The sequence below is a fragment of the Homalodisca vitripennis genome, chromosome 4, assembly GCF_021130785.1.
Source record: "Homalodisca vitripennis isolate AUS2020 chromosome 4, UT_GWSS_2.1, whole genome shotgun sequence".
In the NCBI taxonomy this organism is placed as follows: domain Eukaryota; kingdom Metazoa; phylum Arthropoda; class Insecta; order Hemiptera; family Cicadellidae; genus Homalodisca; species Homalodisca vitripennis.
In genome coordinates, this window is record NC_060210.1 from 63,247,815 (window position 1) to 63,273,975 (window position 26,161).

Sequence of the window (26,161 nt, forward strand, 5' to 3'; positions counted from 1 at the left end):
TACTGCTTTAAATATACTACAACGAGGAAATCTATGTAAAAAGTAATACTACTTTAACAAGATGTAGTCAGATTGAATAATGATGGTCTGCTCTTTGTGACTACAATATTTCCTACAATTTTACACAACATAGCCTTAACCACAGTCTAGAGGTAGTGTAGAAGCTCTAGTTGAAAGGTTAAAATTTAGATTACTGGGGAGGTAATAAAACAATGGGTTTGTACCACTATGTTTGTAATAGATATATTTCTTATGGTTATGGTATGTAGAATTAAACCCAAAGTAAAAAGAAATAAAATATTGTAATTGTTATTCCATAAACTTCCTGAATATTACTTTACTTATTACATTTTATAGTTAAATTAAAGCACTCTATTCCATCCACCCACTTTTGAATGAACAGATATTTATATTCAAATATACTTCAAGCGTTATAATAAAATGAAATCAAGCAAATTACTTTTAATGGGTTACAAAATTACTTACAATTCTTTATCTCACTCCCAAATTGGAGGTTTGTCAACTCAAAATATTTACATAAAAAGTGTCGAATGAAATAAATGAGCTGATAACATAAGCCACAAGCATGAAAACTAATACAGTGGAACTTAATTCCAAGCTCAGGGGATAATGACAAAGTTCAAACCAACTAAGATGTTCATACACACAGTCTTAATTATTTTTGTATAGGAATGTCGAGGGATTGGAAAAAAGTTCAGATAAGCAAAAATTTTGAACTTAAAGTGAAAGTTAGACTTAAAATGAATTATGAAAGTTAGACTAAAGCAAGTAAACTAATATAAGTAAGCTAAATTATTAAAGTTTTCTTTGTGAAAAACCAAACAAATTTTATTTTAAAAATGAATATTACAGCTTGTGAAAACTAATTGTTTTACTACATTGTAAAAGAGAGTAAATGTGTCGATAAAGGAAAACAATTATTGCAGAACATTCAAGTAGGATGATTTGCTCCTAAGGAAATGGGTGGGAGTCTGTAACAAAGGCACTAGAGAATGGTTTCGTATTTCACGAGCATACATTATTGTTCAGAACCTTATTTGACGTTTATAATACACTTGCTTGGCATCGTACTTATTGTAACTGTTACACTGAACATTTTTCAAGCAATATTATATATTACATAGCATAAACACACAGAGTACAAAATAAAATTGTACAATATATATTATTATCCAACAATAAAGTTGAAGGATTTAAAGTTTTGAAAACTTAATGATTTAAAGCTGAAAATCTTCATTTTACATAACTTAATGTTATGGTTAATTAATTTTAATGGTCCAATATTGATAATTCTATATAAATCCTTTATTTTATATTATTTTTTGTTTCTTTATTTACCATAAAATGTTTTTGAGTTTAAATGTCATTCTTTGTTAACCCTTAACCCTTTTAACCCCGGCCATTAAATCAAGTGATGTGCCAGAAATCCCAAGCCATTTTCAGACAAAATGTAAGGGTTTTGTAAAAAATTCATAACTCAGTTATTTTTTAAGATATTTAGGTAATTCTTTTTTTGTTTTACTTATTTATACATGTAGCTTACAGAAATATACAAATAAAATTATTATTTTGAAAGTAATTTTTTTTACATACATATACATATATAAAAATAAATAAAAATGAAAAAATTTCAAGTTTGATCATGGAAACCATATAGATAAAAAAATATTTGACACAAAAATACCCATTTACTTTATGATATATTTAATCCTTAATAAAAGGAAACAAAAATTATAGGCCTACCTTATTTACAAGTGGAGTAACATCAATTTTTGTAAAGCCGTGTAAATTTTTCTTTTTGCCATTTCTGGGCAAGGCAATGTAACAAGACCTTTGAAATTCACAGTACTTAAAATAAACATAAAACCAAAGTTATTTCTGACAAAATAACTAAAACTGTTCATAATGTAAATTTAAAAAAAGTTTTAAAACAATATTTTCATGATAAAACAATATGTTTTCAAGATATCTATCACTAAAATCGTCGTCACTAATCACATCCACACCATTTGCAACTAGGTTACTAATTAGTGTATTTTCACTTACGGGAGACTTTGAACGATGTCTTTTACTCATTTTGAAATCAAACAGATAATAAACTAAACTTTAACTGCCGTACTTTACACTGCTTTAACCTAAAACTGTGAAGAAAACGGAATATTCACAACCACGTGATATACAGCTGTCTGCAACAAGCGTGAGCAGTCAGTCGAGACGAACTGCAATTGCTCAGTCACAGACTGACAAAATACGAAGTCAAACCATTACAAACTAATATATTTCGATGCAAAATATCTTTGTGCACAAGTCTGTGAAATTTCAAAGCATTTGGTGAAATAGGTGGCCAGTAAAGTAATTAAAAGTGCACGTCCGCACTATACGGACGTCGGGAGTTGATGCCATTTTTACGACGTCCGTATAGTACGGACGTCGGGGTTAAAAGGGTTAAATATTGAACAATTCGAAGATGTGCATAAATACTAATCCAGCTAGACAGCTCATATAAGTCCAAGTATTAACAGATAATACATCACTAGCTGTAATACACAAATGTTTACCAAATTCACAAAATTAAAAATGTTTTCTACTGTGTAGGTTGCTAATATCCCCTAAAATTTGGATTTTTTTGTATTGACTACATAATATTAACACTAATTCATTAAAATAGAATACGCAATTTAAAACAACTTGCTTCTCTAGATTTAAAAAGTAAAGCACTGGACAGGTAAGATCACAGAACACCAGTCGGAAACAGTGCACGACTGGAGGAATAGACTAAATATTTGGGGTACATTAAAAAGTAATGTTAATATCCGCCTATCTAAACTTCATGGCCATATAAGATTTATTAGGCCGACATGCCTATTTAAAGTTCACATACGTCGATCAATTAAAATGTTTTAAGAATTTGTCACAAAGTTGTTCAACAAATCTGCTACATATCGATGGAATAATAAAAAAAAGTATGGGTTTTATCAAACGTACATGTAATGTACACAACACTGATGTTTTCCTGCCCGAATAAAGTATTTAAATAGTTAACTGTTTAAGGTTGCTACATCTCTGTTTACGTACCTCTCCCATTGAATTGCTAATCTCCTCACAAATTGCCATTTGCTGCCTGATGTTCCAATAATCCGTTTTAATTATTAAGTACACAGCATTGCCGTTTTAATTTCCTGACTGAACGGTGTGTTAAAATAGTTTACCGTTCAACGTTGATGTATCTCTACTGCCGTACATCTCCCATTGAATTGCTAATCTCCTCACAAATTGCCATTTGCTGCCTGATGTTCCAATAATCCGTTTTAATTATTAAGTACACAGCATTGCCGTTTTAATTTCCTGACTGAACGGTGTGTTAAAATAGTTTACCGTTCAACGTTGATGTATCTCTACTGCTGTACATCTCCCATTGAATTGCTAATTTCCTCACAAATTGTCATTTACTGCCTGGTGTTCCGATAATCTGTTTTCATTACCGAGGTATATAGCATTGCTGTTTTAATTTCTAGGCTGGTATTTTAAAATGGTTTACCGTTAAACATTGATGTATCTCTACTGCCGTACATCTCCCATTGAATTGCTAATTTCCTCACAAATTGTCATTTACTGCCTGGTGTTCCGATAATCTGTTTTCATTACCGAGGTATATAGCATTGCTGTTTTAATTTCTAGGCTAGTATTTTAAAATGGTTTACCGTTAAACATTGATGCATCTCTGATGACATAAATCACCCATTAAATTACTAATTTCTTCATAATTTGTCATTTAGTGCCTGATGTTCCAATAATCCATTTTGATTACTGGTGTACACAACGGCATTGCCATTTTCCAATCCTGCCTGAATGATGTGTTAAAATAGTTTTATGTTTATACATCTCTGCCCACGTTCTTCTTCCTTTAAATTGCTAATCTCCTCACAAATTGTCATTTTCTGCCTGACAGTCCAATAATCCATTTTGATTACTGATGTACATTCCATTGCTATTTTACATTTCATTTCCTGCCTGTATGGTGCCAATGTGTCAAAATAGTTTGACTGTTCAACATTGATGCATCTCCTCTATTGACATCGAACATTGATTTGCCATTATTATTTTTTTTTTTTATTTGCTTTTGATTATTTTTTAGTATAAACTGAGGACAGTAAACACAGTTTAATTTTTTACATTTTTTATGATAACAAAATTAAGACACATTTCAGTACCATATTAAAAACTAAAATTATGTACGACACAGTATTTCCTTTTAAAAACTGTCACTTAGTTTAACATCCTAATATAATATTATTAAAGCGACAGTGCCTTTGTTTGTTTGTTTTACTTTCGTGCAATAACTATTCAATCGATTGTACTGAAATTTTACATGAACATCTGTAAGGTACGTGAGATTTATAGTTTACATTTATAGTATGTAAATTCTCAAAGGCGTAACCATTAGTTTCCACACAGTATTTTTTTATTTCAGCGATTAGGTAAGTTCTCAATTACCTTAGAAAATGTCCTAAAACCTGAGAAAGTCAGAATTTGACTCCAGACTCCCTTTGAAGCTGTTTGCAATAATAGCAATAAAACAATTATGTTCATCAGTACAACTATTATTTAACAGTATTACAGTATGTTATATAATACAAAATAAAATTTACAATCTCATAACATCACAACAAGGAGTGATCTCATTTCATCTGTGCACACATTTAAGCATCAAATGAAAATACTTGGTGTTCAAATCTTTACTTAATATAATGAGGCATTTATTAATCCCTATTAAGTATGCCAGCCAAATCAAACTTCTGTAACATAACACAGTCTTTCTAATTCATATAGTCTACATTCCTTTAAGGGTCATACACCTAGAACTGATAACAGCATGAATATGTATCATATAAAGTACATAAGACCTTTAGTTATGACTATCTATCAAATGTTGCTTTGAGCTGTTCATTCAAGAGTAATAATATCACTTCCCATTAAGCATTTATTAATTGTCCAATATAAAAAAGTAATGAAAAAATAAAGATGAGCACAAATACTCATTTCTCTGAAATACATAATTGTATTCTTAAAAGAATTGTATAAAAATCATTCCAGTATTAAGTGGCAATACAAATAATTCTAACTAAATGATGATGTTCTGTCAATATTCCTCAGAAAATAAGTAGGTTAAACTTGTGAAGTGTTCTCTTGCTATGTAGGTGGATAAGGGGAAAGGGTGAGAAGGGGGTTATGTCACTTGACATATATGCCAACTGTTCCATGTCTACCAAGACACAGTGGTTCAATACAGCACACAAAACACAGAAATATTTCTTATATTTTACGAAAAGTCAAATAACATCCCCAAAAATTAAGACAAATGACTGCACGATGAATTTTAGCTAAAACAGAATTGAAGAATTTATTTCATCAATTTAAATATTAAATAAGATGTAGTTTTAAATATATACAAGATATTCTTTATTTGTACTTCTTGTACAACAAGAAGAAATTTTTTAATTCAATAGCTTTATCTGTATAAATACCCACAGATACATTCCATTTATAATAATGATTATAAATCCAGTAAAGATGTTATCAGTTAATTGCACAAATCGTAAAGAACTACATACTAGTTTTATCACTGGACTGGTAATAACTAAGTTTATTGCAGTAACATATTTGTAAGTGGCAGAAATAGAGTTTATCATACCTTTAGTATTACATCTACAACCATTAGGTAATAAACTCAACTTTTTATCTGTTGGCAATGTGAACATACACATATAATAGTATACAATATAAATGGAATTAAGATCCACTAGTGTATTTGTAGCCAATGTAACAACGTTGAAATTGTATAAATGTACTAAAAAATCTCGTAAAAATGTTGAATGTCATCACTTTTGAGAATTTAAATAGCCGTCCTCTTGGGTGTTATGGCCACTCTTTGGGCCCACTGCCAACTGTACAAGTTTACTAATGAAAATGTTCTGTAAGGTCTGATAGGCACTCCTGGACCCCATGTGTGCTGCACAATCAGCTCAGCTGTCAGTTTTTACTTTACGCTACCAGCTTTAAACCTGTGTTTGATGTATCCTTGCAAAGTAATAATGAACTTGGTTGAAACAAATTAAATACCATATCTGAATTAAAATTTGAACATTAATATTTAAATCCTAATGAATTGAAATATTTCTACATAAATAAAATATTTATTGTAGAAAATACATGGGCCATCCAGAAAGTAGATTTCGTTGTGATATAAACAAAACACGAAATACAATAAAAAGTTGTATTACATCTGAAACTGACACTAAAAAACTATTTTTCAACATAGTCACCATACAAATTTAGGCACTTATCATGGATTTCTTTGTTTGTGGTAATGCTGTCAGACCAATATGTGAAATACAAGTTTTAATCAAATAGTTGTTTACAGGCCATTCATCTCTCACTCTTCCATATTGTAGCCTTTTTTATCATAAAACAAAATTTAAATGTTTGTCATCAAAATTTATTTGGCATCCATCAACCTCCAGAATAGAACATCTAAATCGAAATTTCAAAAGAAAATCTTTTAACACGTTCAAGATTTGCAACTAAATTCGCACTCACTTGACATACTTAATGACTCAAATGTAAGTTACCATTGCTGTTAAAAAATTACTTAAGACATCATAACAAAATATTTGAGATAATAAAAAACATTTAGACAAAAAGCCATATAGTTAAGAAATAAAACAGGTAGCTTTGAAGTTGCAATAAATAAAATAAAATAGGAGCTATCACATGTCTGTTGACAAAAGCTAAATTTGTGACTGTTAAATTATGGAAAAAAGCGGTAAAATGTAATTAGTTTAACATATATGTAATAAGATTTTATTTTTTAAGAAACCATGTGATACTACAAACAAGGAACGTTGGTGTTGTGAGACAACTAGAACAGTTTCCTCAGAACAAGATCACCCAATGTCTCTAGAGAGTACACTGTAGTGAAGATGTTCAAAGCTTGATCTCGACCCTCTACCTGTGAAAACTGAACTTTGACAAAACTGCACAGTCCCGCAACTTTGTCCATAAATATTTGCCCCGAGACTCGGCACTCCACTTCACTTGATCTTGTTATGTAGCCCTGAAAGCCATTAGTTTCCCTTAACTTCGTTGTTATACCTTAACTCCGCTGGTAACATTACCTCGCCTCATGTCTCTGTAATTTTGCTTCAGTTTCAATTTTAATTATTTTTGTTGACCTATTAATATCTTGGTAGCCCATACATTAAATCTAACAAAATTCTGCAAAGACTGAAAACAATGCCTATTTCATCCTTCAAGTTCTAATTAAATCACTTAAATGCTAGATCAATTTTATAAATTACTTGGATTCCTTAAATTTTACAAAATGTTTTCAAAATTATTTATTATTTATCCATTTCTTTTCACACTCTGTAAAGAAAATTTGTGGAAAATTATCACTTACTGTTGAAACACAAACAAAACAAGACGTTGTTGACTAGAAGAATATAACAATTTCTTTTAATTTATCAAATGGCTAGAAGTGTATCCTTACCAAAACAAATGAATCAAAACTCCAAAATATATACAAATTGATCCAAATTTAATTATGAATATGAAAAATGTCACAAAATAAGATGAAGACAAACAAAAACTGTATAATTCAAAACAATAACTATGTCCTATTGGCCAAAATTCACCAATAATATTGACTGTTTCAACAAGTACTTAAGATAGTGAACACAATTTCAAAACAAACTATTTTCAAACTATCTTGATTACAAATATGAAAAATTAAAACTAAATGTTCGATACAATATGAAATATACAGTAAAAAAATTATAATAATTACAGAAAAAACATAAGTTACGCTATCACATTGAAATTACTTACGGAATCGTCAAACACAAGATTAACCCCTCCACGGTCCATGGTGGGGGGCAGTCGAGGATTGCCCACCCCCCTGGCAGTCTGAACTTCTGGATAGTCAATCTGTAAAAGAATAAGTAGCATACATTAGTCGGTTATATATGATACATACAAATTAACCACTAGACATTGAAACACAATAATCATAAATCTAAAGGTTACAAAAAACTTGGCCGAATTGAAAATGGCAATCACATATATGAATATGATGTGGTATTACAACATTACATGCAGAGTGTAGTAATGACACACCTTAGATTCGGTACAATAAGATTTGATAGTTAACATAGTCTTGCTTAGCTTAAGTACAGTATCCCACATTAAACTGTATAAATAATCAACAAATGTACAAATACTTAAAATGTATAAACATTTAGAAACTTTAAAATGTTTTTACCGATAAAAAATCAGTTATATTCCATTAAACACACTATTGTGATATCATTTCAATTGTTTATTAAATTTTTGTGTTCAAAGACTATAAACAGTTTGAATTATCACGTACATACTTGGACATACAAATGCATGTACTTAATTTATTCATTAATCGGGTTAAAGGTATAAAAACATTTTCAAGTAATACATATTGAAGACAAACCTATGGACTACTAATTACTTTATTCTTCTTAGTGCTTTGGGCATTTATGATATAGATCTAGTATCACAAAAAGGTCTTTTATAAAGTAAAGGATGTATCTTGCCTACTGCTAAATATCAATTTTCTTTAAAGACAAGAGTGAAAGAACAGTTTATACTGAACAGATTTTAGATTGTTTCTGAGAGACATGAAAAACCTTTACAGCTATTAAATTCATCAAATTCAAAGAACTGTCCTATATTATTATTGCAAGGTGAAGAGTTATTTTCAATCATCTCTATTTTTAATTTTTACAGTATTTTACCTACACACAATTTATAATTATTTAAAATTATTCACATTGTATAATTGTTGGGGCATTTTGTATCATAAAATTAATTTAGAAGTGATATGAGAAACAAGATAGCTATTTCATAAACATTTGAAGCCCAGTATGGTAAATCTGACCAAAAAAAAACAATGTAATGCATTGAAATATCTGTTTATAAATATAGATCACTTTTACGTCCTTATTACTGTCCCAGAATTATGACTCATTTTAAAGATAAGTTATGCAGTTAAATTATAATAAATAATTCCACTATTTTTAATTCACATTTAAGTAATTTGAACTTTTTTCCTAATCCCTTGGCATTTCTATACTTCAAAAAAAGTAATTCTAAAGTTTGGATAGTTTAAATGTTTTTTTTTCCTTGGACTTGAATGATTTTAGTTAAATAACTAAAATTATATTTTTTTTTCTTGTAAAGTTTATATTTTTTAATATTCAAATGTTGAAGTAATTAAAACTATTAAATTTTATACATAATAACCAATACAAATATTTAAAACTCTGAAAAACGTTTTAATCTATATTAATTACACTATCAGACATCTTCTGTAATAGTACAATGAAAATAAGAGGGTAAAAATATTTGAGAATTAACATTGGTTCAAATAAAATGGCAGTCGGTACAGACAGCTCTAAATTTAGAATTTCTTACTACATTATGCAATGGTTATGCAGTGTCTAAGATAATACTATTCTAGAACCTCTTGGGTAGGCTATTTATTCGGTTTAGCGAAACCCAATCTTTGCATTAAAAGTTGTACAACACTGCTCCTACAGTGGTGTAGGCTACTATAGTAATGTAAAGAGGGAACATTAGGGCGAGGAAACTTGAAATAAGAAAATGATGGCAGGAAGTAAAAAAGTTGACTCTCAGGTAGGTTACAGAAGCAGGTAGGTAAGTTTTCATTTATCTAAATGTTTTAAATTATTAATTGCCATTAACAATAAAAATGTATAACAACTTACATAATTTGTAATGATCAACATGTACAAATTAGTTTTACATAATTAATAATAGTCTAGTTAGACCTATTACCAATTAATCCTGAAATTGGTAATCAACAGATCATCGTTGTTTGCGGCAAGTCTCAACTAGCAATCTACAGATCTTCAGCTGTTTAAGGTGTGTGCCAATAACCACTGGCATCAATGGATATTGTGTTTAGTTCATTGGTGAACAGCTGAATAATAGTATGATGCCTTAATGTTCCTTTATGTTAACTGTAACATCAGTGACAGCCACTGCAAACTAGTGATGATTAGTTCATACATCTGTGTGCATTGTGAATGTTGTTTCTTTTCTCAGCAGCATTTGGACTTGGTTTAATAACGGTTTTGAAGTAAACAAGGTTGCAGTAGAGTAAGCAGCCACCACAACAATTGAATCAGCGTATCAAATTATCAATTAGAAGTACCTTAACTATTAAGTACAAAGATATTCTAATGATAATTATTTAACCCTAGAACTGGCGATGGTATCACTCATATTCATATATATATTTATTAATTTTTTATATAGGATAGCTATATATTTTTTGAATTGGCAAAACATTTAGAACAAGTTATACATTTACAGTTTTGATGTACAACTTATTGCTAAGTAGTAGCACAACGGGATATTTACAAAAACAATTTGAAAAATATTTTTAAAAAATTTTTTTCATTAAAGTTTTAAATTTTTAAATTTTAAAGTTTTCATGGGTAAACATAATGTTATGACTGTATTTATACTTTTATAAGTATGACAGTTAAAACAAAATTAAATTAAATACTAGATTTGAATCTTTCCTTATTTACATAAAATGTACATATAAAGTTCCATCTTTCACTCAGAGTCAGTCCAGCCTGCATTTGGCTTCCTTGTCGAACTGGTCTGTCATAATGTTCGAGCTGATGGTATGCCAAAAAGTTTGTTTTCTTATCGAGTTTTTACACTCACACACAGCACAAAGCGATATTTTGTATTGGGGAATTTCAAAAGTTCATGAGTGGGACCAAGGACATTGCCAGGTGGAGGAACATTTCTCTGTCTGACTCACAAAATTGTGAGAGAATACTTACTAGGAAATAATTTCTGCTACATGGTCTGCCCATCAGAAACATTTCATCATACTAGGAATAGGATGATCCAAAACGAGCTCTCAAATCACATGATCGGTCTCTAAAGTTTTCACCCATTATGAACAAATAACACTATAACCTAAGGAAACTAAAAATCAAAGTAATGACAGCATTATAAGATTATAAAATAAATTTTTTCTACAAATAATATTACATTCCTAACTCCAAACAAAAAACCCAGCATTTGTTTACATTTTTTCAACAATAACATGGGCTACGCCTATTGCATACATATCAGCTGTTTGTTGACAATGATGTTCGATGTTGCACGATATTGAAAGTAAATACAATATAACGGTACTATATTGTACATTGCCAGAAAATAAATAAAAATCATTTAACTTATATGACCTTAAACGCAAAAAATATAAAAAACTGTACAAGTCTACTTTGGCGAAGAAAATTCTTTTCCTGCCACCTGTACGGTTAAACTACTAATAAGTTATTGCTGCTCCTTTTTAGGTATATAATAACAATATTATTCCAAATTAATGTGTAATTTGTGTCACAAGCTGTCAGAATGTTTACCCTTGAAAATAGTAAAATGTAACTAAACGCTACACTGTTTTGTTTGTTACTTGTTACTGAATATCGATGACGTAAGTTAGGTCTAAATGTGGTGGAAGTCAATAATTATACGCCAGCCGTATAATCGTGTTAAACAATTTATTTTTGTATAGGATATGAGGGGGTTAAGAGTACATAGCATATTGATCAATTAATTTTTTGTTCATTAACAAATAAGAAGAATGTAAACAAATATAATATGAAAATAATCTATTTTTATATAACAAAATGGAAGGTCATATTTTGGTCGTCCGATGTGGAACTGCAGCCAAAATGTCTGCAAATAGCCCAATAACAGGCTGCAGATTACAGAAAAATCAACTGCCAGTTCTAGGGTTAAAATTCAATAATCTAAGTAACTTCCAGTAAATTAAAAAAACGATTAGGCGAAAGGGCACCTTATACAGAAGTATACACCTAAAAATATTAAATCTTATCAAATATAAATATTATACCCAAAAATAATCTGCTATTTGTATTTACCTCATTACGTGGGAGTTTCTTTCTGAAAATGCTTGTTTTTCTTGGGGAATTTTTGATTGGCCACATCTTATATACAACATTTTCTAAATCCTGTTCTTTTAGGTTATGTTTAGTCACAAATAAACTTTTGGCTACATGTTATGGCAGCCAAAGTCATATTGCTTCAATTTAAAGTAATATAAATAGCTTATTTCAATGTATGTATTACTTAATTTTCCAAAGAGTACAAGACAAATTCTAGCAAGGCATTTTGATATATTTGGAGGTTATTCTTAGTTGTTAACTATGGTTTATAAAACAAATAACAACCACAAAATCACCCTTAGAAGCAAAATAAACCAATAGTAAGCTAATTTATACAAAATTGAATTGTAATTTACTTAACACCACACCAGAACGAAATATATAAAACAAACACAAAACACACAAGCTGGGATGCCCAACAAGAACAAAACAAGACGTAAATAAAATGTACTCCTAACTAGCGGGGCTGTGGAATGAACCATGAAGCCCGACAGTTCACATATTTCGTTTGCTACTAGTCGAAATAGCAACTTATGCATCAATTTAGAAAAAAATTAATCTTCTCATTTCTAACACCGTATGTATGAATTACCTGTTTGTTCAGTCTCCGCTCATAATTAAACCCTATTTTAAAAAGACATTTTTTTTTCTCTGGAATTCGAGATCAGTTCTACAAAATTATTTAGTGTTTGAGTATTATGTAGCAGGTTCACCGACGAATGCTGATAAAAAATTAAATTTTCTTGGGCTCAACATTAAACAACCTGAATAAGATATATAAAAGTAGATATAACGATAAATTGAACCTGAGTAAACATTACGGAGTTGTAATTAAGTACAAGTGTTTAAATTAAATTTCCTGACCTGTTCTTAACAAAATAGTTTATTCAGGTAAAAATAATTTTATATCGTTAAGTCCTCAGAGGCAGCGACGCGTAGGAATTCCTAAATACAAAGAATCTAGCGGTTACCCACTGCTTCGCAAGCGTTTTCCTGCATTTTAACAGTGGATTTCTGAGAGACCTACCTCCGTTTCCATTTCCAAATCGGCGAGTGTTATGTTTAAAGGCCATTCGGTTCTTTTAGTTTTCAATTTTTCGTATTTTATTGTATCCTTCTGGGGTTAAAGAGAACGGAAGTGTATATGAAGTACGTAACAATTAATGAATGAATTGATGAACAAATATGTAAAACGGTAAAGAGGAATTAGGATTTACGTAAACGTTACGTTTAGTTTGACATGAGTGAATTATGAGTTAATAATTTGTCTAACTTGTAATTATCGACCTATGCTTTAATTCGAAACTTCTATCTGTCAATCGCACACGCCTATGTCATGTAGCATTACATTGATGGGCACAACCATTTCACGGCCTTGTGTTTATACATAATAGCCTACTATACAAGGGTCAAAGTCAAAGACATGCAAACAGATAAGTGTGGCCGCCGGTTTCCGCAATAGGTTGTGGTATTGAGTTGAAAAATTGCAGCCCAAATCAATAACTTTCCATGTAAAAACCACAGAGAAACAACACCTATGGAATTCTTTGCAAGGCGTAATACTTTAAAATACAAAGTGAAATGACACACTTATATTTAAGATAAATCAATCGCTAAAACTCCGTATAGCTATGTATTGCAGTGCACTTGAGATAACAGATAATAAACAATAACATAAAAAATATTCTCTGACAAGAAAGGTTTTAATACAAAATATTAAATATTAGTTTTCTACCACATAGTTTTTTGCTACAGGATTTTTCACGCCAAACAGTTGAAAGGACCAAATTATAACAGCACTTCGAACACGTCCTTAAGCCTTACTTATATTATTACAGACAAAATATTGCATATTTATTTATCTTCTATAATATATAACTACAGTAGCCAGTGCTACATTACTCCAACAACACCGTATCTAGTGCAGAAAGTTATATGCTACAATATTTAAATATTTTCATTAATATGTAAGTTTAAATCTAATGTATATGTGTGTATATACATATATTCATGTATATATGTGTATTGTAAAGTATATATGTAAAGTCTTGTAATATAGTATATTTTAATCGTAGGCCTACTGACCTATATAAATCACAACTGTTTAATTTTTTTAAACCACACAGTCTATTGGGATTAACGTTATTTAGTACTCATGCAGTAATCATTCTAAACTGTAGTTGTTTGCTGAAATTGTACTCTTTGTTTAGTACGAATATAATAATTGGTTAAGACTATATTATAAATTACTTGGCAGAACATTCTAGATCAGACGTAAAACATATTAGAACAAATATAATTAGATACAAACTGTAATTATAATGAATCACAAAATTGCCATCAATCGGCATATTAGCTTTCATTAAATACATAATTGTGTCGTAAAATACTCTGAGTAGTGTTTATATGGCATATAATTAGAGAGGACGTTTGTCAATGAAATGTATATCTATTCATTTTATGAACTGTGTGACATACTGCATTCACCACGTTCTTAGGAAGTTTTGACTCAATGCCATTTCTTGGAAGTCATTACTTCTTTTCACCTTTGACATTCCTTGAGTTTATAAAAGCTTTGTTTATTTTTGAAATGAGGAACTATTCATTTTATTCCATGTGTTATTAACATAAAATACGAGATATAATTTTATTGATATTTGTGTCACTGATCAATGGGAAATGTGTATACAAATTATGTCACCTCCACAAAAACAAACTTCATCGTTACAAACAAACTTTAAACAACAGAACAACCCAGCTGTAATTGAATGGCTTTTCTAAGCCATAAGCATATTGGTTGCAAAGAGATAAGAATATGGCTCTTGTCAATGAAATGTAGAGAATACTGGCCTCAGTAGCTAACTTTCTTTCAAATGGTATAATATATAAATTAAAGTAAAGATGTCTTATTTTACCAGGCAAAGACACCTGGTAAAATAAGACCAAGCCATAAAGGCAGGCTGAGGTAAGGTCTGAAAGTGGTCCTGGTGGTAGTTTTTTTGTTTTTGTTTTTTTTTATATAGGTCTTCAACAAAGTATTAGGACAGCCAAAACGTGAATTTTAAATAATACTTATTCGAATTATAAAAAGTATATTTTTCTCTTGTATTACGACTAATGCATAACGACACTTGTTCTTAGGACAACCAAAATCCAGATGTTCGGTTTTTTAGTTTTTCTTTGCCGCAGAAGGCATTATTTGATGCTCAACTTGACCCATCTACTGAACGTGCTCATTGAACTTTTTACGATAATATGTTACAAATCCGAATCAGCCATAGATCCTTCAACCCGCCTCCCAATTCCAACACTCAGCTGACATCCGTCCTGACAGGTCTATTACAGGTTGATTACACTATTCACATAGCTCACATTCTAATGTACCAGTGTTATGTCGTACACAATAACATTTTGTATTTGTACAAATAGCTGCATCAGTGTATTTACTAATTAGACAAACATTGTAAGGCATAAGAACAATTACTACACTCACTCAATTCTGAGTTGACTTAACAGTGCAAAGTGAAATACAAAAACCTTAGTTATGCTACTAAATATTTGTTTGTGAAAAAACATTAGTGAAAATCCAACAACTATTTCAATACAGCTTTTAGGCTCTTTGTCAGATTCTTCTTTGCGTGCCAAACGCTCTTGGGATGCACGGCCTTGAATATCACGAAATGCACCTAAATCGAGAGTCTCACCTGCCAGTAAATGTTGGGCCTAAAGAACGAGTAAATGTTAGTGCTCCAGCTTATATCAAAGACTATAAACGTGGTGGGAAACGAACCACAACTCCAGACTACAGTGTTAGATTGTAGATACAGTCAGGAACTTCTTTCGGCTATTTAACGCCCAGCAGCAACAAAAAGTGAACTATAATTATGAGAGAGACAATTTCCACCCATACCGTCTGTCGTTGTTACAATTAACCCTCACACAGTATCAGGAGAGTTTTTCTTAATGCTGCAGGTTCTGCACTGTGTATTTTGATATAATATGAAAACATTTTTAATGTGATAATGACACACAGTCACTGATCGGCTTAGTTTTTACTACCAAGCTTAACAAATGCTTCACATTGTTTCTACACTGATTGTAAATGTATAAAACATCAATTAGTAAAGAACAAAAGAATAAAAAAAAATAAAAAAAAAAAGTTTTACTCAGCTTTTATTAGCTGCCACCGACGGCACATCCGAATCATGGAGGAAATCGAATGTTTCTCCGTGTATAGACTTACTCCCGATAATATCAAAATCATAAAATCTCATTGTCTTGCCCGAAAATCGAATTCATTGTCTCTCGCAATGAAACATATATCGGTCTTTTACAATAGGGTATTAAAAATACGAAGTTAATCACAAATTACAATAAATAATGCACACTTTTAAACTACAGTATTTACTATTCTGGTGAATTGACACGACATTCACACTGATTGACGTTAGTCAGCGAAATACTGTAATGCCAATACCGATAACGGTTGATTGGGCGCGTTCAATAAAGAATTCCGCTCTGTCGGCTGTCGACCGAGAGGTGACTCGCTGATCAGCTGATTAGGGTTGTATGAACCAGGTGGTATGTTACACGGCACTGACACTCGATTTGATACGGTTAACTCGCCAAAGTCACTCCGTAAAATTTCTGATATACTCGCTGATCAGCTGATTAGGGTTGTATGAACCAGATGGTATGTTACACGGCACTGACACTCGATTTGATACGGTTAACTCGCCAAAGTCACTCCGTAAAATGTCTGATATACTCGCTGATCAGTCGATTAGGGTTGTACTCGTATGAACCAGGTGGTATGTTACACGGCACTGACAATCGATTTGATACGGTTAACTCGCCAAAGTCACTCCGTAAAATGTCTGATATACTCGCTGATCAGTCGATTAGGGTTGTACTCGTATGAACCAAGTGGTATGTTACACGGCACTGACACTCGATTTGATACGGTTAACTCGCCAAAGTCACTCCGTAACATTTTTGATATACTCACCAAGATTGCCTTAAATACTATTATTTCACACTGGTTTACATGCAAACTGACGTTTACAACTTGGGAAACTGCAAATGATCTGGTGCGTTACATTTAATCAGCTACTACAGTTTTTATCAGATATTATACACTAAAAGATAAAACTCTTGATAACAGGTTAGAATAATAGTAAGTAGAATAAGTGGTGCAATACTTGTAGATCAGTAATATTGAGACGTGAAAATCAGTTCAAATCAGATAAATCTGGAGACTACCAACACACCAATACGCAAATTAAGGCCACAGCAAAACGTCAAACAAATTTTATGAACACAAGATATCACTAATTCATTTAAAATAATTTAATTCTTTGTTAGTCTCATGTTTAATCTTTTATGCCCGGTTAATTAATTAGGGTAAAGAAACCACACTGTTGTAAATATGAGCATAACACGGCAAGGTACGTACGTCATACATTCTATGACAAATCATTCATGGCGAAGCACATCATCAGATGATATGACGGCGTTAAAAATACTGTAACAACAATATCCTGTAGCAATTCTCTGGCTATAAATAAAGCCGTGTCGCAGATGACGATGTCAGCGGACGTGCGACATGACGCCCTCGTGTCGGCAGGCCCGGGGGAGGCGACTGATAACACTATCAGCTGTATTGTTACAAACGACTTCCTCCTCTGGGCTCCGGTTAACAGTTAGCTGACAGTGATCAACCGCGGTGACAGATACAGCACCGGGGTTCTTCCTACTTTCTGCCTTTAATACGCGTGACATGTTTTCAAGCATCGGAATACCACAAAAGAACCAGATCCAATCTTACAATTTCTTTTAATAAAAACGAACAAACAATATTTTAATAAAGTAATACATATGGGCAACCGTACGTAATCGGAAAATAAAATTATTGACTGTATAAAAAGTAATTGAATTTAACGTATTGAATATTTACCGAAGTAATTGATTTATAAATAACCTAACAAAATCGTAAAATAAGAAAAAAATATTTTAACAGTTTTATTAAAATAGTGGCGAGAACTAAAAGTTGTCATGAGTTAATGTTATAAATACAGTTTGCTTAATAAGAATAATCAAAAGAGTCTGCAACGTTATTTTAAAATGTTTTATTTGCTTAAGTAGTTTAAAAAAATGACAAAGTACATAAATTGTGATTAATATACATGAATACCCTACCCTAACAAGAGCCCAATTACAATAAGTACTGTACTCTACATAGGGTTTAAACTGCTCGCCCAGGGGTTAGAATAGGGGTTATTTATTATTCCTACATTTTTGTAAAGCAAATTATTCATTTTCAACAACAAGTAAAGAAACAGACAAAAAATACGATAAAAAAATCATTCAAATTGAAAATGAATTAATCTAATTCAAAATAATGAGATAACTCAGTACTGGTAAATCATAGTAATTGTTATTTTTTCTTATAGGTTTGATATCTATAATATTACAAAAAATCTCAATCCTGTGTTTTGACGACATTTTTATGATTAGTTTCAGAGTTAATACTGTAGCCTATAGGGCTACACATTTTTAGAAAACCGTTTAAAACAAAATTACATTACATTAAAATTTACAGAAAGCATTATATCAAGACAGTCTACCACATAAACGTATACACGTATATCACATCTGAAACAATGTTTTACCTTTTGGGTAGTATTCACCCTTGTAATAGAGCGAAAATTAAAATAATATGTGTTTATGTGGAACAGGGATCTTCTTTGGGAAAACGAGGTACCAACCTGTATCTGGGTTGTTTCTGAGGGCCAGGAGTGGCGGTAGGAGCCGCCTGATCGCAAAGACTGTAGGCGGGGGCGGTACACAGCATTCTGGCGGACCAGTCGAGAGTGTTTGGAGCGGCGTGCCCAGTGGAACTTGAGCATTGTATAGTCACTTCACTGTCACTTCTATCACATCACTTTCTAATTTAATTGTTACAGCCGTGTAGGTATGTTTTTGAAATTAATTATGATTAAATATAATCCGCCTATAAAATACCGCAGTTCATCACCTCAAGTTGTTACCTCAGTTTGTGCAACACTGAGTATGAATGCTGTGTGTAGTCAACTTACTACAACAAAACGATGTTAATAACTAATCATTAGCATAATGTTTCTAACTACAAAACCATAAACTGAAGTATAATGTGCATACTAACTCAAGTACATACTAAAATATTATAAATAGTATAACATATAACAAAAATATCGACCAAAGATTGTATAGAAATATTTGCAAGATGAATAAAATGAATAACCGAATTAATTTCGTTAGCTATATGTACGTTTTTGATCAACTATAGCTTCGACGTAAAATTAATAAATGTTATATTTAAATTAAATTACAGGAACTTTTTACATAAACATATTTGAATAATCCTAAAAATGAGATGACTAATCCTTAAAATTGTACTTTTGAAAGTTGAAATATACTGAATTTGAAACATTTGCACTTGACCATACAAATTTTTGTCATTTATGTTGGAAAGTTTTAATAACGTAATAATAAATACACTAGGGCTCTGAAAAACAACATAAAAATGGTATGCCTTATTTAGTTTTAATAACAAAAAATGAGTACTTCCTGTCTATTTGTATGAAGTCATAAAAAAGATCTTTAACTAAGTTCTGATATCGCAAAGTACAATGCATGTAGGAGTATTCCACGAACAATAACGTCACTTCAAAGTGGCAAAATCAGAAGAATATCGCAACTGGATTGTCCTAAACCCTAGATTGCAAAGAGATACAGATTTAACGTCGTATTGTAGGGTCTGGGGTGGTTTGTGTAATATAATGCGCGGTGGCTGACACACGAAGCTTCCCAGGGCTGATATTTCTGGTCCGTGAGGGACGTGACATATTATGAGTGGAGCAGTCGCCGCAGAGCTCTCTCTTTCTCTGCAGGCTCTATCTGCAATTCCACGTCGCAACCATAAAAACGGTAACTGGAAGTGAGATGTGAGATGACTGTGTGGTCGATTTAACTGGATAGTTCTTTTCTCAATATAAACCTCTGATTGAAGTCTTAATACACTCTCATTAAATCTCCCAAATGGCTTACAAAGCAATAAAAAAGAAATATACAAAATTTTTAATGTACGTTGAGTTTAACCTAAACTCTCCTTAAAAGATGAGAGTTCATCTTATTCTCGAGAAGCCTTGCTGACGCACAGATAGGCAAATAAAACAAGATATTTTTACATCTCCCCGGCAGGCAAAAGACAAATTGTAATAGACTACTGAGTGGATAGCCTACAATAACCCTCGGCCAAATTCCGAGGTTGAACATGCACCATCACAGAACCCATTCTTCTATTCTTCATGTATTTCGTGTTCATATAAAATCTACAGATTATCTTTCCACATAATACATTAACATTTTTGTTTATTAAGTTAGGTTTCATAGCAGTGTTTAAATAATAAAAATTCTGATGAGCTAGGGGGTACTAAAACGCAAGAGTGGTGAAATCAAATCTTGCAATATACTTTTAACATTGACTTTCCACATTATTTTTGTCCCTAGTTCGGGATAGCTACATGTGTCACTATATCACATGTTAAAATCTGATATGCACTGATTGTACTCAGTTTGTAAAAAAAGATTTATTATGATATTTCTAGTTTCTATCGCAGTTTCCCATAAGACCAATGTAAAAATATTCGCTAACGCTCAGCCCAATCCCATGAGGGACATGCACCATCATGAACCCAGTGTTGCCTATGTAGAAATCAAGTTCCATGCAACAATATTTCAAGGCTATAGGTCAGTCCCTTTAAGTGATAGGCTTTGCTGACGCTCAACTTCATGGTCAGTGCTTTTTTAAAAGTTGTATATAATTTAAAACCACCAATAACCTCGTTTTTATGTTAACTCAACATTCAACTATTATAACGCATTCCAATTTTCAAAAGTTAAAGTCACTGGTGACACAAAATATGTTTGCTCAACAATGAGGCCTTAATCCAAGTTGTGTGAAGTACGTAATGTTAGTTCCTAATATAATGAACTACGAGAAACGATATGAATCCAGGAATAAACGTGGTTTGCGAATAACTGCACTAAGAAATGCAAAAACGGATCTGTACAAGCAAGGTTCTACGCAACTTCAGGCGTCAACAATGGTATTCCTTGAGTCTCTTTCAGCGACATACTTCTAAACCATACAGACGACTTTGTGGGAAGCCTATTTTTAGTAGTCAGTTGGTCAGAAAGTTTATTATAAATTTCTATAGGCACAGGGAGACATAATCCAATCCAGTATTTCTAACCAGTTTCACTCGTGTTAACACTTGGTATTATTTAATTTATTAAAATTGTTTAAAAAATGTAGCATTTATAAACTGTCAAAATACTAAGATTGCAAAACAGTTCCTGCAATATAATTGATTTTTTTTGTACCAGTAATATTTTATCAAAAAATCTCCTACTAATGGGTCTATAACGTGATTTAAAAAATAGGAATATAATATTTGGCTTCAGTGTAACACGAACACAAAGCACATATATGGTGAATTGCTACTTTTTTTAGGTAAACACGAAAACAGGGCAACTTTATTTCATAATATTCAATAGCGTAAAAATGCAAAAACAGATTCGTTTCTGTGGGTCTTCTACCCTATAAGAGAATCCCAGTAAAAAATTAAATATCCATTGAAAAAATATTGATAATTACGTTATGATTGATTAGTGGACGTTTAGGGGATTTAGTAACCAGATTAGAGTATATTTAAAAATGTTTTATAAACGTGAAACACGAAAAGCCCACTCTCCTAAATTATATAAAACCAGAATCCCGGTCCGATCCGGCCACGCGCAGCCCAGTGAAAACAGGGTTTGATTTGGCATTCGCTGCCCCCCCAACCCCCCCCCCCCAACCCCCCCACAACCCCCTACGATCGTGGCAGGTAATTCAGTTTGGCTTGGAACAAATTGTCTAAACATCAGACGGACAGGTTGCCAGGTGACCTGACTATACACTTTACCTCCAGTTCCTATGAAAGTAACCTCGCAAGCTTTGCAGTGTGTGACTAGATTTATCGACACAAAGGCGTGGTATACAGCAAATTCTGGTGTGAGGCAAAACTGAATATTTAACACCTTATCAAATTTATAGATTATCGCAGCAAAACAAAAATGTTTCATTTAGATCAATTTTGACAACAAAAATGCTATTCTCGTACAATAACAATGGATAGTGTTGTTAAAACACTAATAGGGGTTGGATTCACATTATTCTATACATAAGGTGGGGAAATTAAAGTTATGGAAAATGCTTGTTACATTTTTAACGATCCACTAATAATTTAACTGTTGAATTTGTTAATAATAAATTACACATTTTAATAATAAATACGGTGATTGTGTTAAACAAATTTAAAATTATTGAAACAAACGAAAATATGAAGAAAATATCGAATGAATATATTAGTATCATCAAGTACGTTTTTATAAGGAAAACTTAGCCTTATACTTTCAAAAGTAATGTACATATAGGTAAATCATTAGCAAACTACAGTATACGAAAAACTATACCTTAATTCAATTTACGAATTTATCATTGCTGTAACTGCAGCACACGCAGATATTACACTTCGTATAAACCTTTTTCAAATTATTTTTTACTTTAAAGCAGTATTTAAGTTTCCGAAATGTTTATATACGGTGACAGTAAAAGTAAATGTTTTAAAGGTGGGTTTTACAGACGAACAAACCGTTCATAATGAACACTCCTGTGAGCGGATAGAGGAGCAGTGGAGCGCCACCGATCAACACCGACTTGTCATTTTATCGCAGAGGCCTAACGATAAATAAAACTCACACCACAGCAGCAAGCACACCGAGGCCGCGCTCAACAGGTGCGGGATGTCGTGACTACTTTCAGTGTAATCCTTTATCGTAGTATAACCTTACACGTGACAACGAGACCTGATCAACACCGACTTGTCATTTTATCGCAGAGGCCTAACGATAAATAAAACTCATACCACAGCAGCAAGCACATCGAGGCCGCGCTCAACAGGTGCGGGATGTCGTGACTACTTTCAGTGTAATCCTTTATCGTAGTATAACCTTACCACGTGACAACGAGACCTGATCGACACCGACTTGTCATTTTATCGCAGAGGCCTAACGATATAAATAAAACTCACACCACAGCAGCAAGCACATCGAGGCCGCGCTCAACAGGTGCGGGATGTCGTGACTACTTTCAGTGTAATCCTTTATCGTAGTACAACCTTGCCCCCGTGACATGGCCAACTTCACTACAGGTGGCTTCGTTCTCTCGTCGGTTCTCCAAGAGTTCTAATCTTTGACCGGGAAGTCCAAAATATTAATCGCATTTATATTGTTTGGAACTCAATGGGAAGCCATGTGCCGGACCGCTCCATAAAATACATCTCCGAAAAATTACATTTTCTTCACACAAATACGAGTTATGACAAAGTTTCACCACATAACCGTACAACAAACTATTGTTCTAATCGAAAATCATTTCACATAGTGAAGGCTGAGTGGAAATGTGTCACAACAAGCAATGTAATATGGTTACTTTTTAAGTTTACTTTGTTGAGTCAAGTGGAATCACTTAGGCTTGTGTTTCTATTTTTAGAGTTCTAATGTATTTGGTTAAAAATAGGGATACGCATACAAACTATTTGTTAAAATGGTAAAAAAAAAAAACTGTTTAGACAAACTTTATATGAATTGCAGTCTAAGAAGGTTTGAATCGCATTTACATAGAAATCAAGATTAAATACAAAATAACTTTTAAATAAAGAGATACCACTTACCCCATTTTGTTTGAGAGTTGATAGACTAAAAATATGTAGAAAAATAGTTCAATCGTTTTTTAACCACGCAGTATCTTGCCAAAGTCGGATTGGAACAAATAACCTAAGATATCTTTTTTAATCTCGCTACCTTGTACAATGTTTCTGCCACTGTGTTTGGGAAAAAATGTGTTCAATCCGTTAGTAGCATTTTTGAGAAATTTCCAATCATTTAGAAAATTGTGTCTGTGTTAAACAAATTTAAAATTATTGAAACAAAGCAAAATACGAAAATATTGTATGAATATCAAGTACGTTTTTATAAAGATAACGTAGCTTTATACTTGCAAAAATAATACATACGCAAGAAGTAAATCATACACCTTTTATTTTAAAACTTGCGTTCAGTATCCAAGTCCCCATAACGAATTTTGATAAAAAAATACAACACACTGTACTTCACAAACATAAGCCTCCATCTACTATGCACTCTTTACGGACAAAGCGAACCCCCTTTCAAGCCAACAAGGCAGTTTGTGCCAACCTCTCTCGACAGGGAAGTGGATGGAACAATGGCAAGGACGTGCGTTATCCCGAGCCGAGTTCTACGACAGCGGGAACCGCAGCTACGTCAATCGATGACCAAAGCTTTTAGCGGCCATTGTCCCTGACTCGCAGTTAGCCCACCTGCCGGGACTTCTGATGGAAATATTTCTACTGAAATATCGATGCTTCCACTCTAATAGTCAATGGGATTGAAACAACGATACAAATTACGCAAAGTTCTCATGAGAACTTAAAATAACAAAAAAAAATCTGTAAAACATTACTTAGTACTTTCATCAAATCGTTCTGGAATACATTACTATCACCCTCTCAATTATAAGTTCACTACATGGAGAAATTAAGGGCTTCTCTACATTTGTGATTTAAAACCTATAATGATATGGCGTTAGCGAACCAACTGACTCACTCAGATTAAAAATTGTCTTAATTTTTCCTTATACTGTACTAAGAATTGTTTGTAATAGAACATTGCAATTCAGTACAGGTGCGGATATTCCTTGGAAATATTGCTAATTACAAGATACACGATCGCACATCTCAACGAAACGAACAATACCAACAGTGTAAGATGAGAGATTTATACAAGTATCATGAGTATGTTGTGTATTGTTACTATTGTTCATGTCGGGATAAAAACAGTGTTGGTGAAAAAAGCTACAGCTATAAAATCACACAGCGGTGTTCCAGCTAGTCAAAAAAGGACTGGAACGTAACTCCTGTTATGGTAGAAATGAGTGTAAATATACAGTGTTGATATTAATTAATGTGTTATATTGTTGTATTGATTTCAATATAATATCACGAATAATGCTAGCTATTGAAAATAATACTTGGTAAAATTATAGACCAGTAAAAAATAATATAGATCAACACAAACCCTATTCAAACAGAACTGATTATTTTATTAATAATATCCGTAAACCTTGCTTGTCATTAACATAACAAAATGTAGAACATCAGCAATAAAATGCCTAGAATTGGATCAAATTAGGCGGATTCTATTGTTTAAACTACGGTAGATTATTCATGGTTTCATACCAACAATGTACTTCTATGGCGTAACAAATATTAACAGCTATTAAGCTAACAACGCATAGATTGTAAATAATTATAATAAAAAAATCATCTGCTTCCATTTTTCATGTATCAGTTTGGTACTTTAAATGTAAGGATACTATTAAAACCTCAATGTGCACTAATGAAAAAATATTCAGCGAATTTCCCAATAAGAATTACTTTACGTGGATAATACGTTTAAGCCTTTATTTGCAAGAGCCGAATGCTAATTTAATATTACGCTGATATATTAAATTTTTTGGGTTACATTCACATTTTATTAATTACATTACATTTTATTTCACACTACCATCGACATTACAAATACAACTTAGACAACTCTTCTGAAGCCAGTTAGAAATTTTGTTAAGTGTCAGCATGGGTGGTCATTCTTATTTTAAGAGGTTTCATAAAAAGAGAACTTTTATAAAAAAAGTGACTTAACAGAATGATATTATGATACAAGGTGAATGACGTATTTTATAAAAGGGATTTATCGAAAAATTACTGACATTATTAGTAAAAACAAAAGCTAAAACTTTCTGTCACCTTGTTTCAGCCTCGGTATTGTTTGTATTTTTAACAGTATTAGCGTTTAACTTGCAACATTTAGTTTATTAGTATGGGCGCTAGGTTCATTGTCAAAAATCATGTTTAAAATATTACAATAAT

General features: G+C 32.1%; 1 protein-coding gene across 6 annotated transcripts in view; it reads right to left on the reverse strand.

The window, feature by feature from the left end:
- Positions 1-26,161, reverse strand: part of LOC124359397 (rap guanine nucleotide exchange factor 2) — a 483,874-nt gene that overhangs the window by 65,130 nt on the left and 392,583 nt on the right. For 4 of the 6 annotated variants that reach the window (XM_046812105.1, XM_046812108.1, XM_046812104.1 and 1 more), the window contains one exon: positions 7,909-8,007. In XM_046812105.1, the coding sequence (XP_046668061.1) occupies positions 7,909-8,007 (99 nt within the window). Of the gene's footprint in view, positions 1-7,908; positions 8,008-12,044; positions 12,487-18,835; positions 19,137-26,161 lie in introns of those variants that run through there. The other 2 variants (XM_046812106.1, XM_046812107.1) reach the window with 2 other exon arrangements.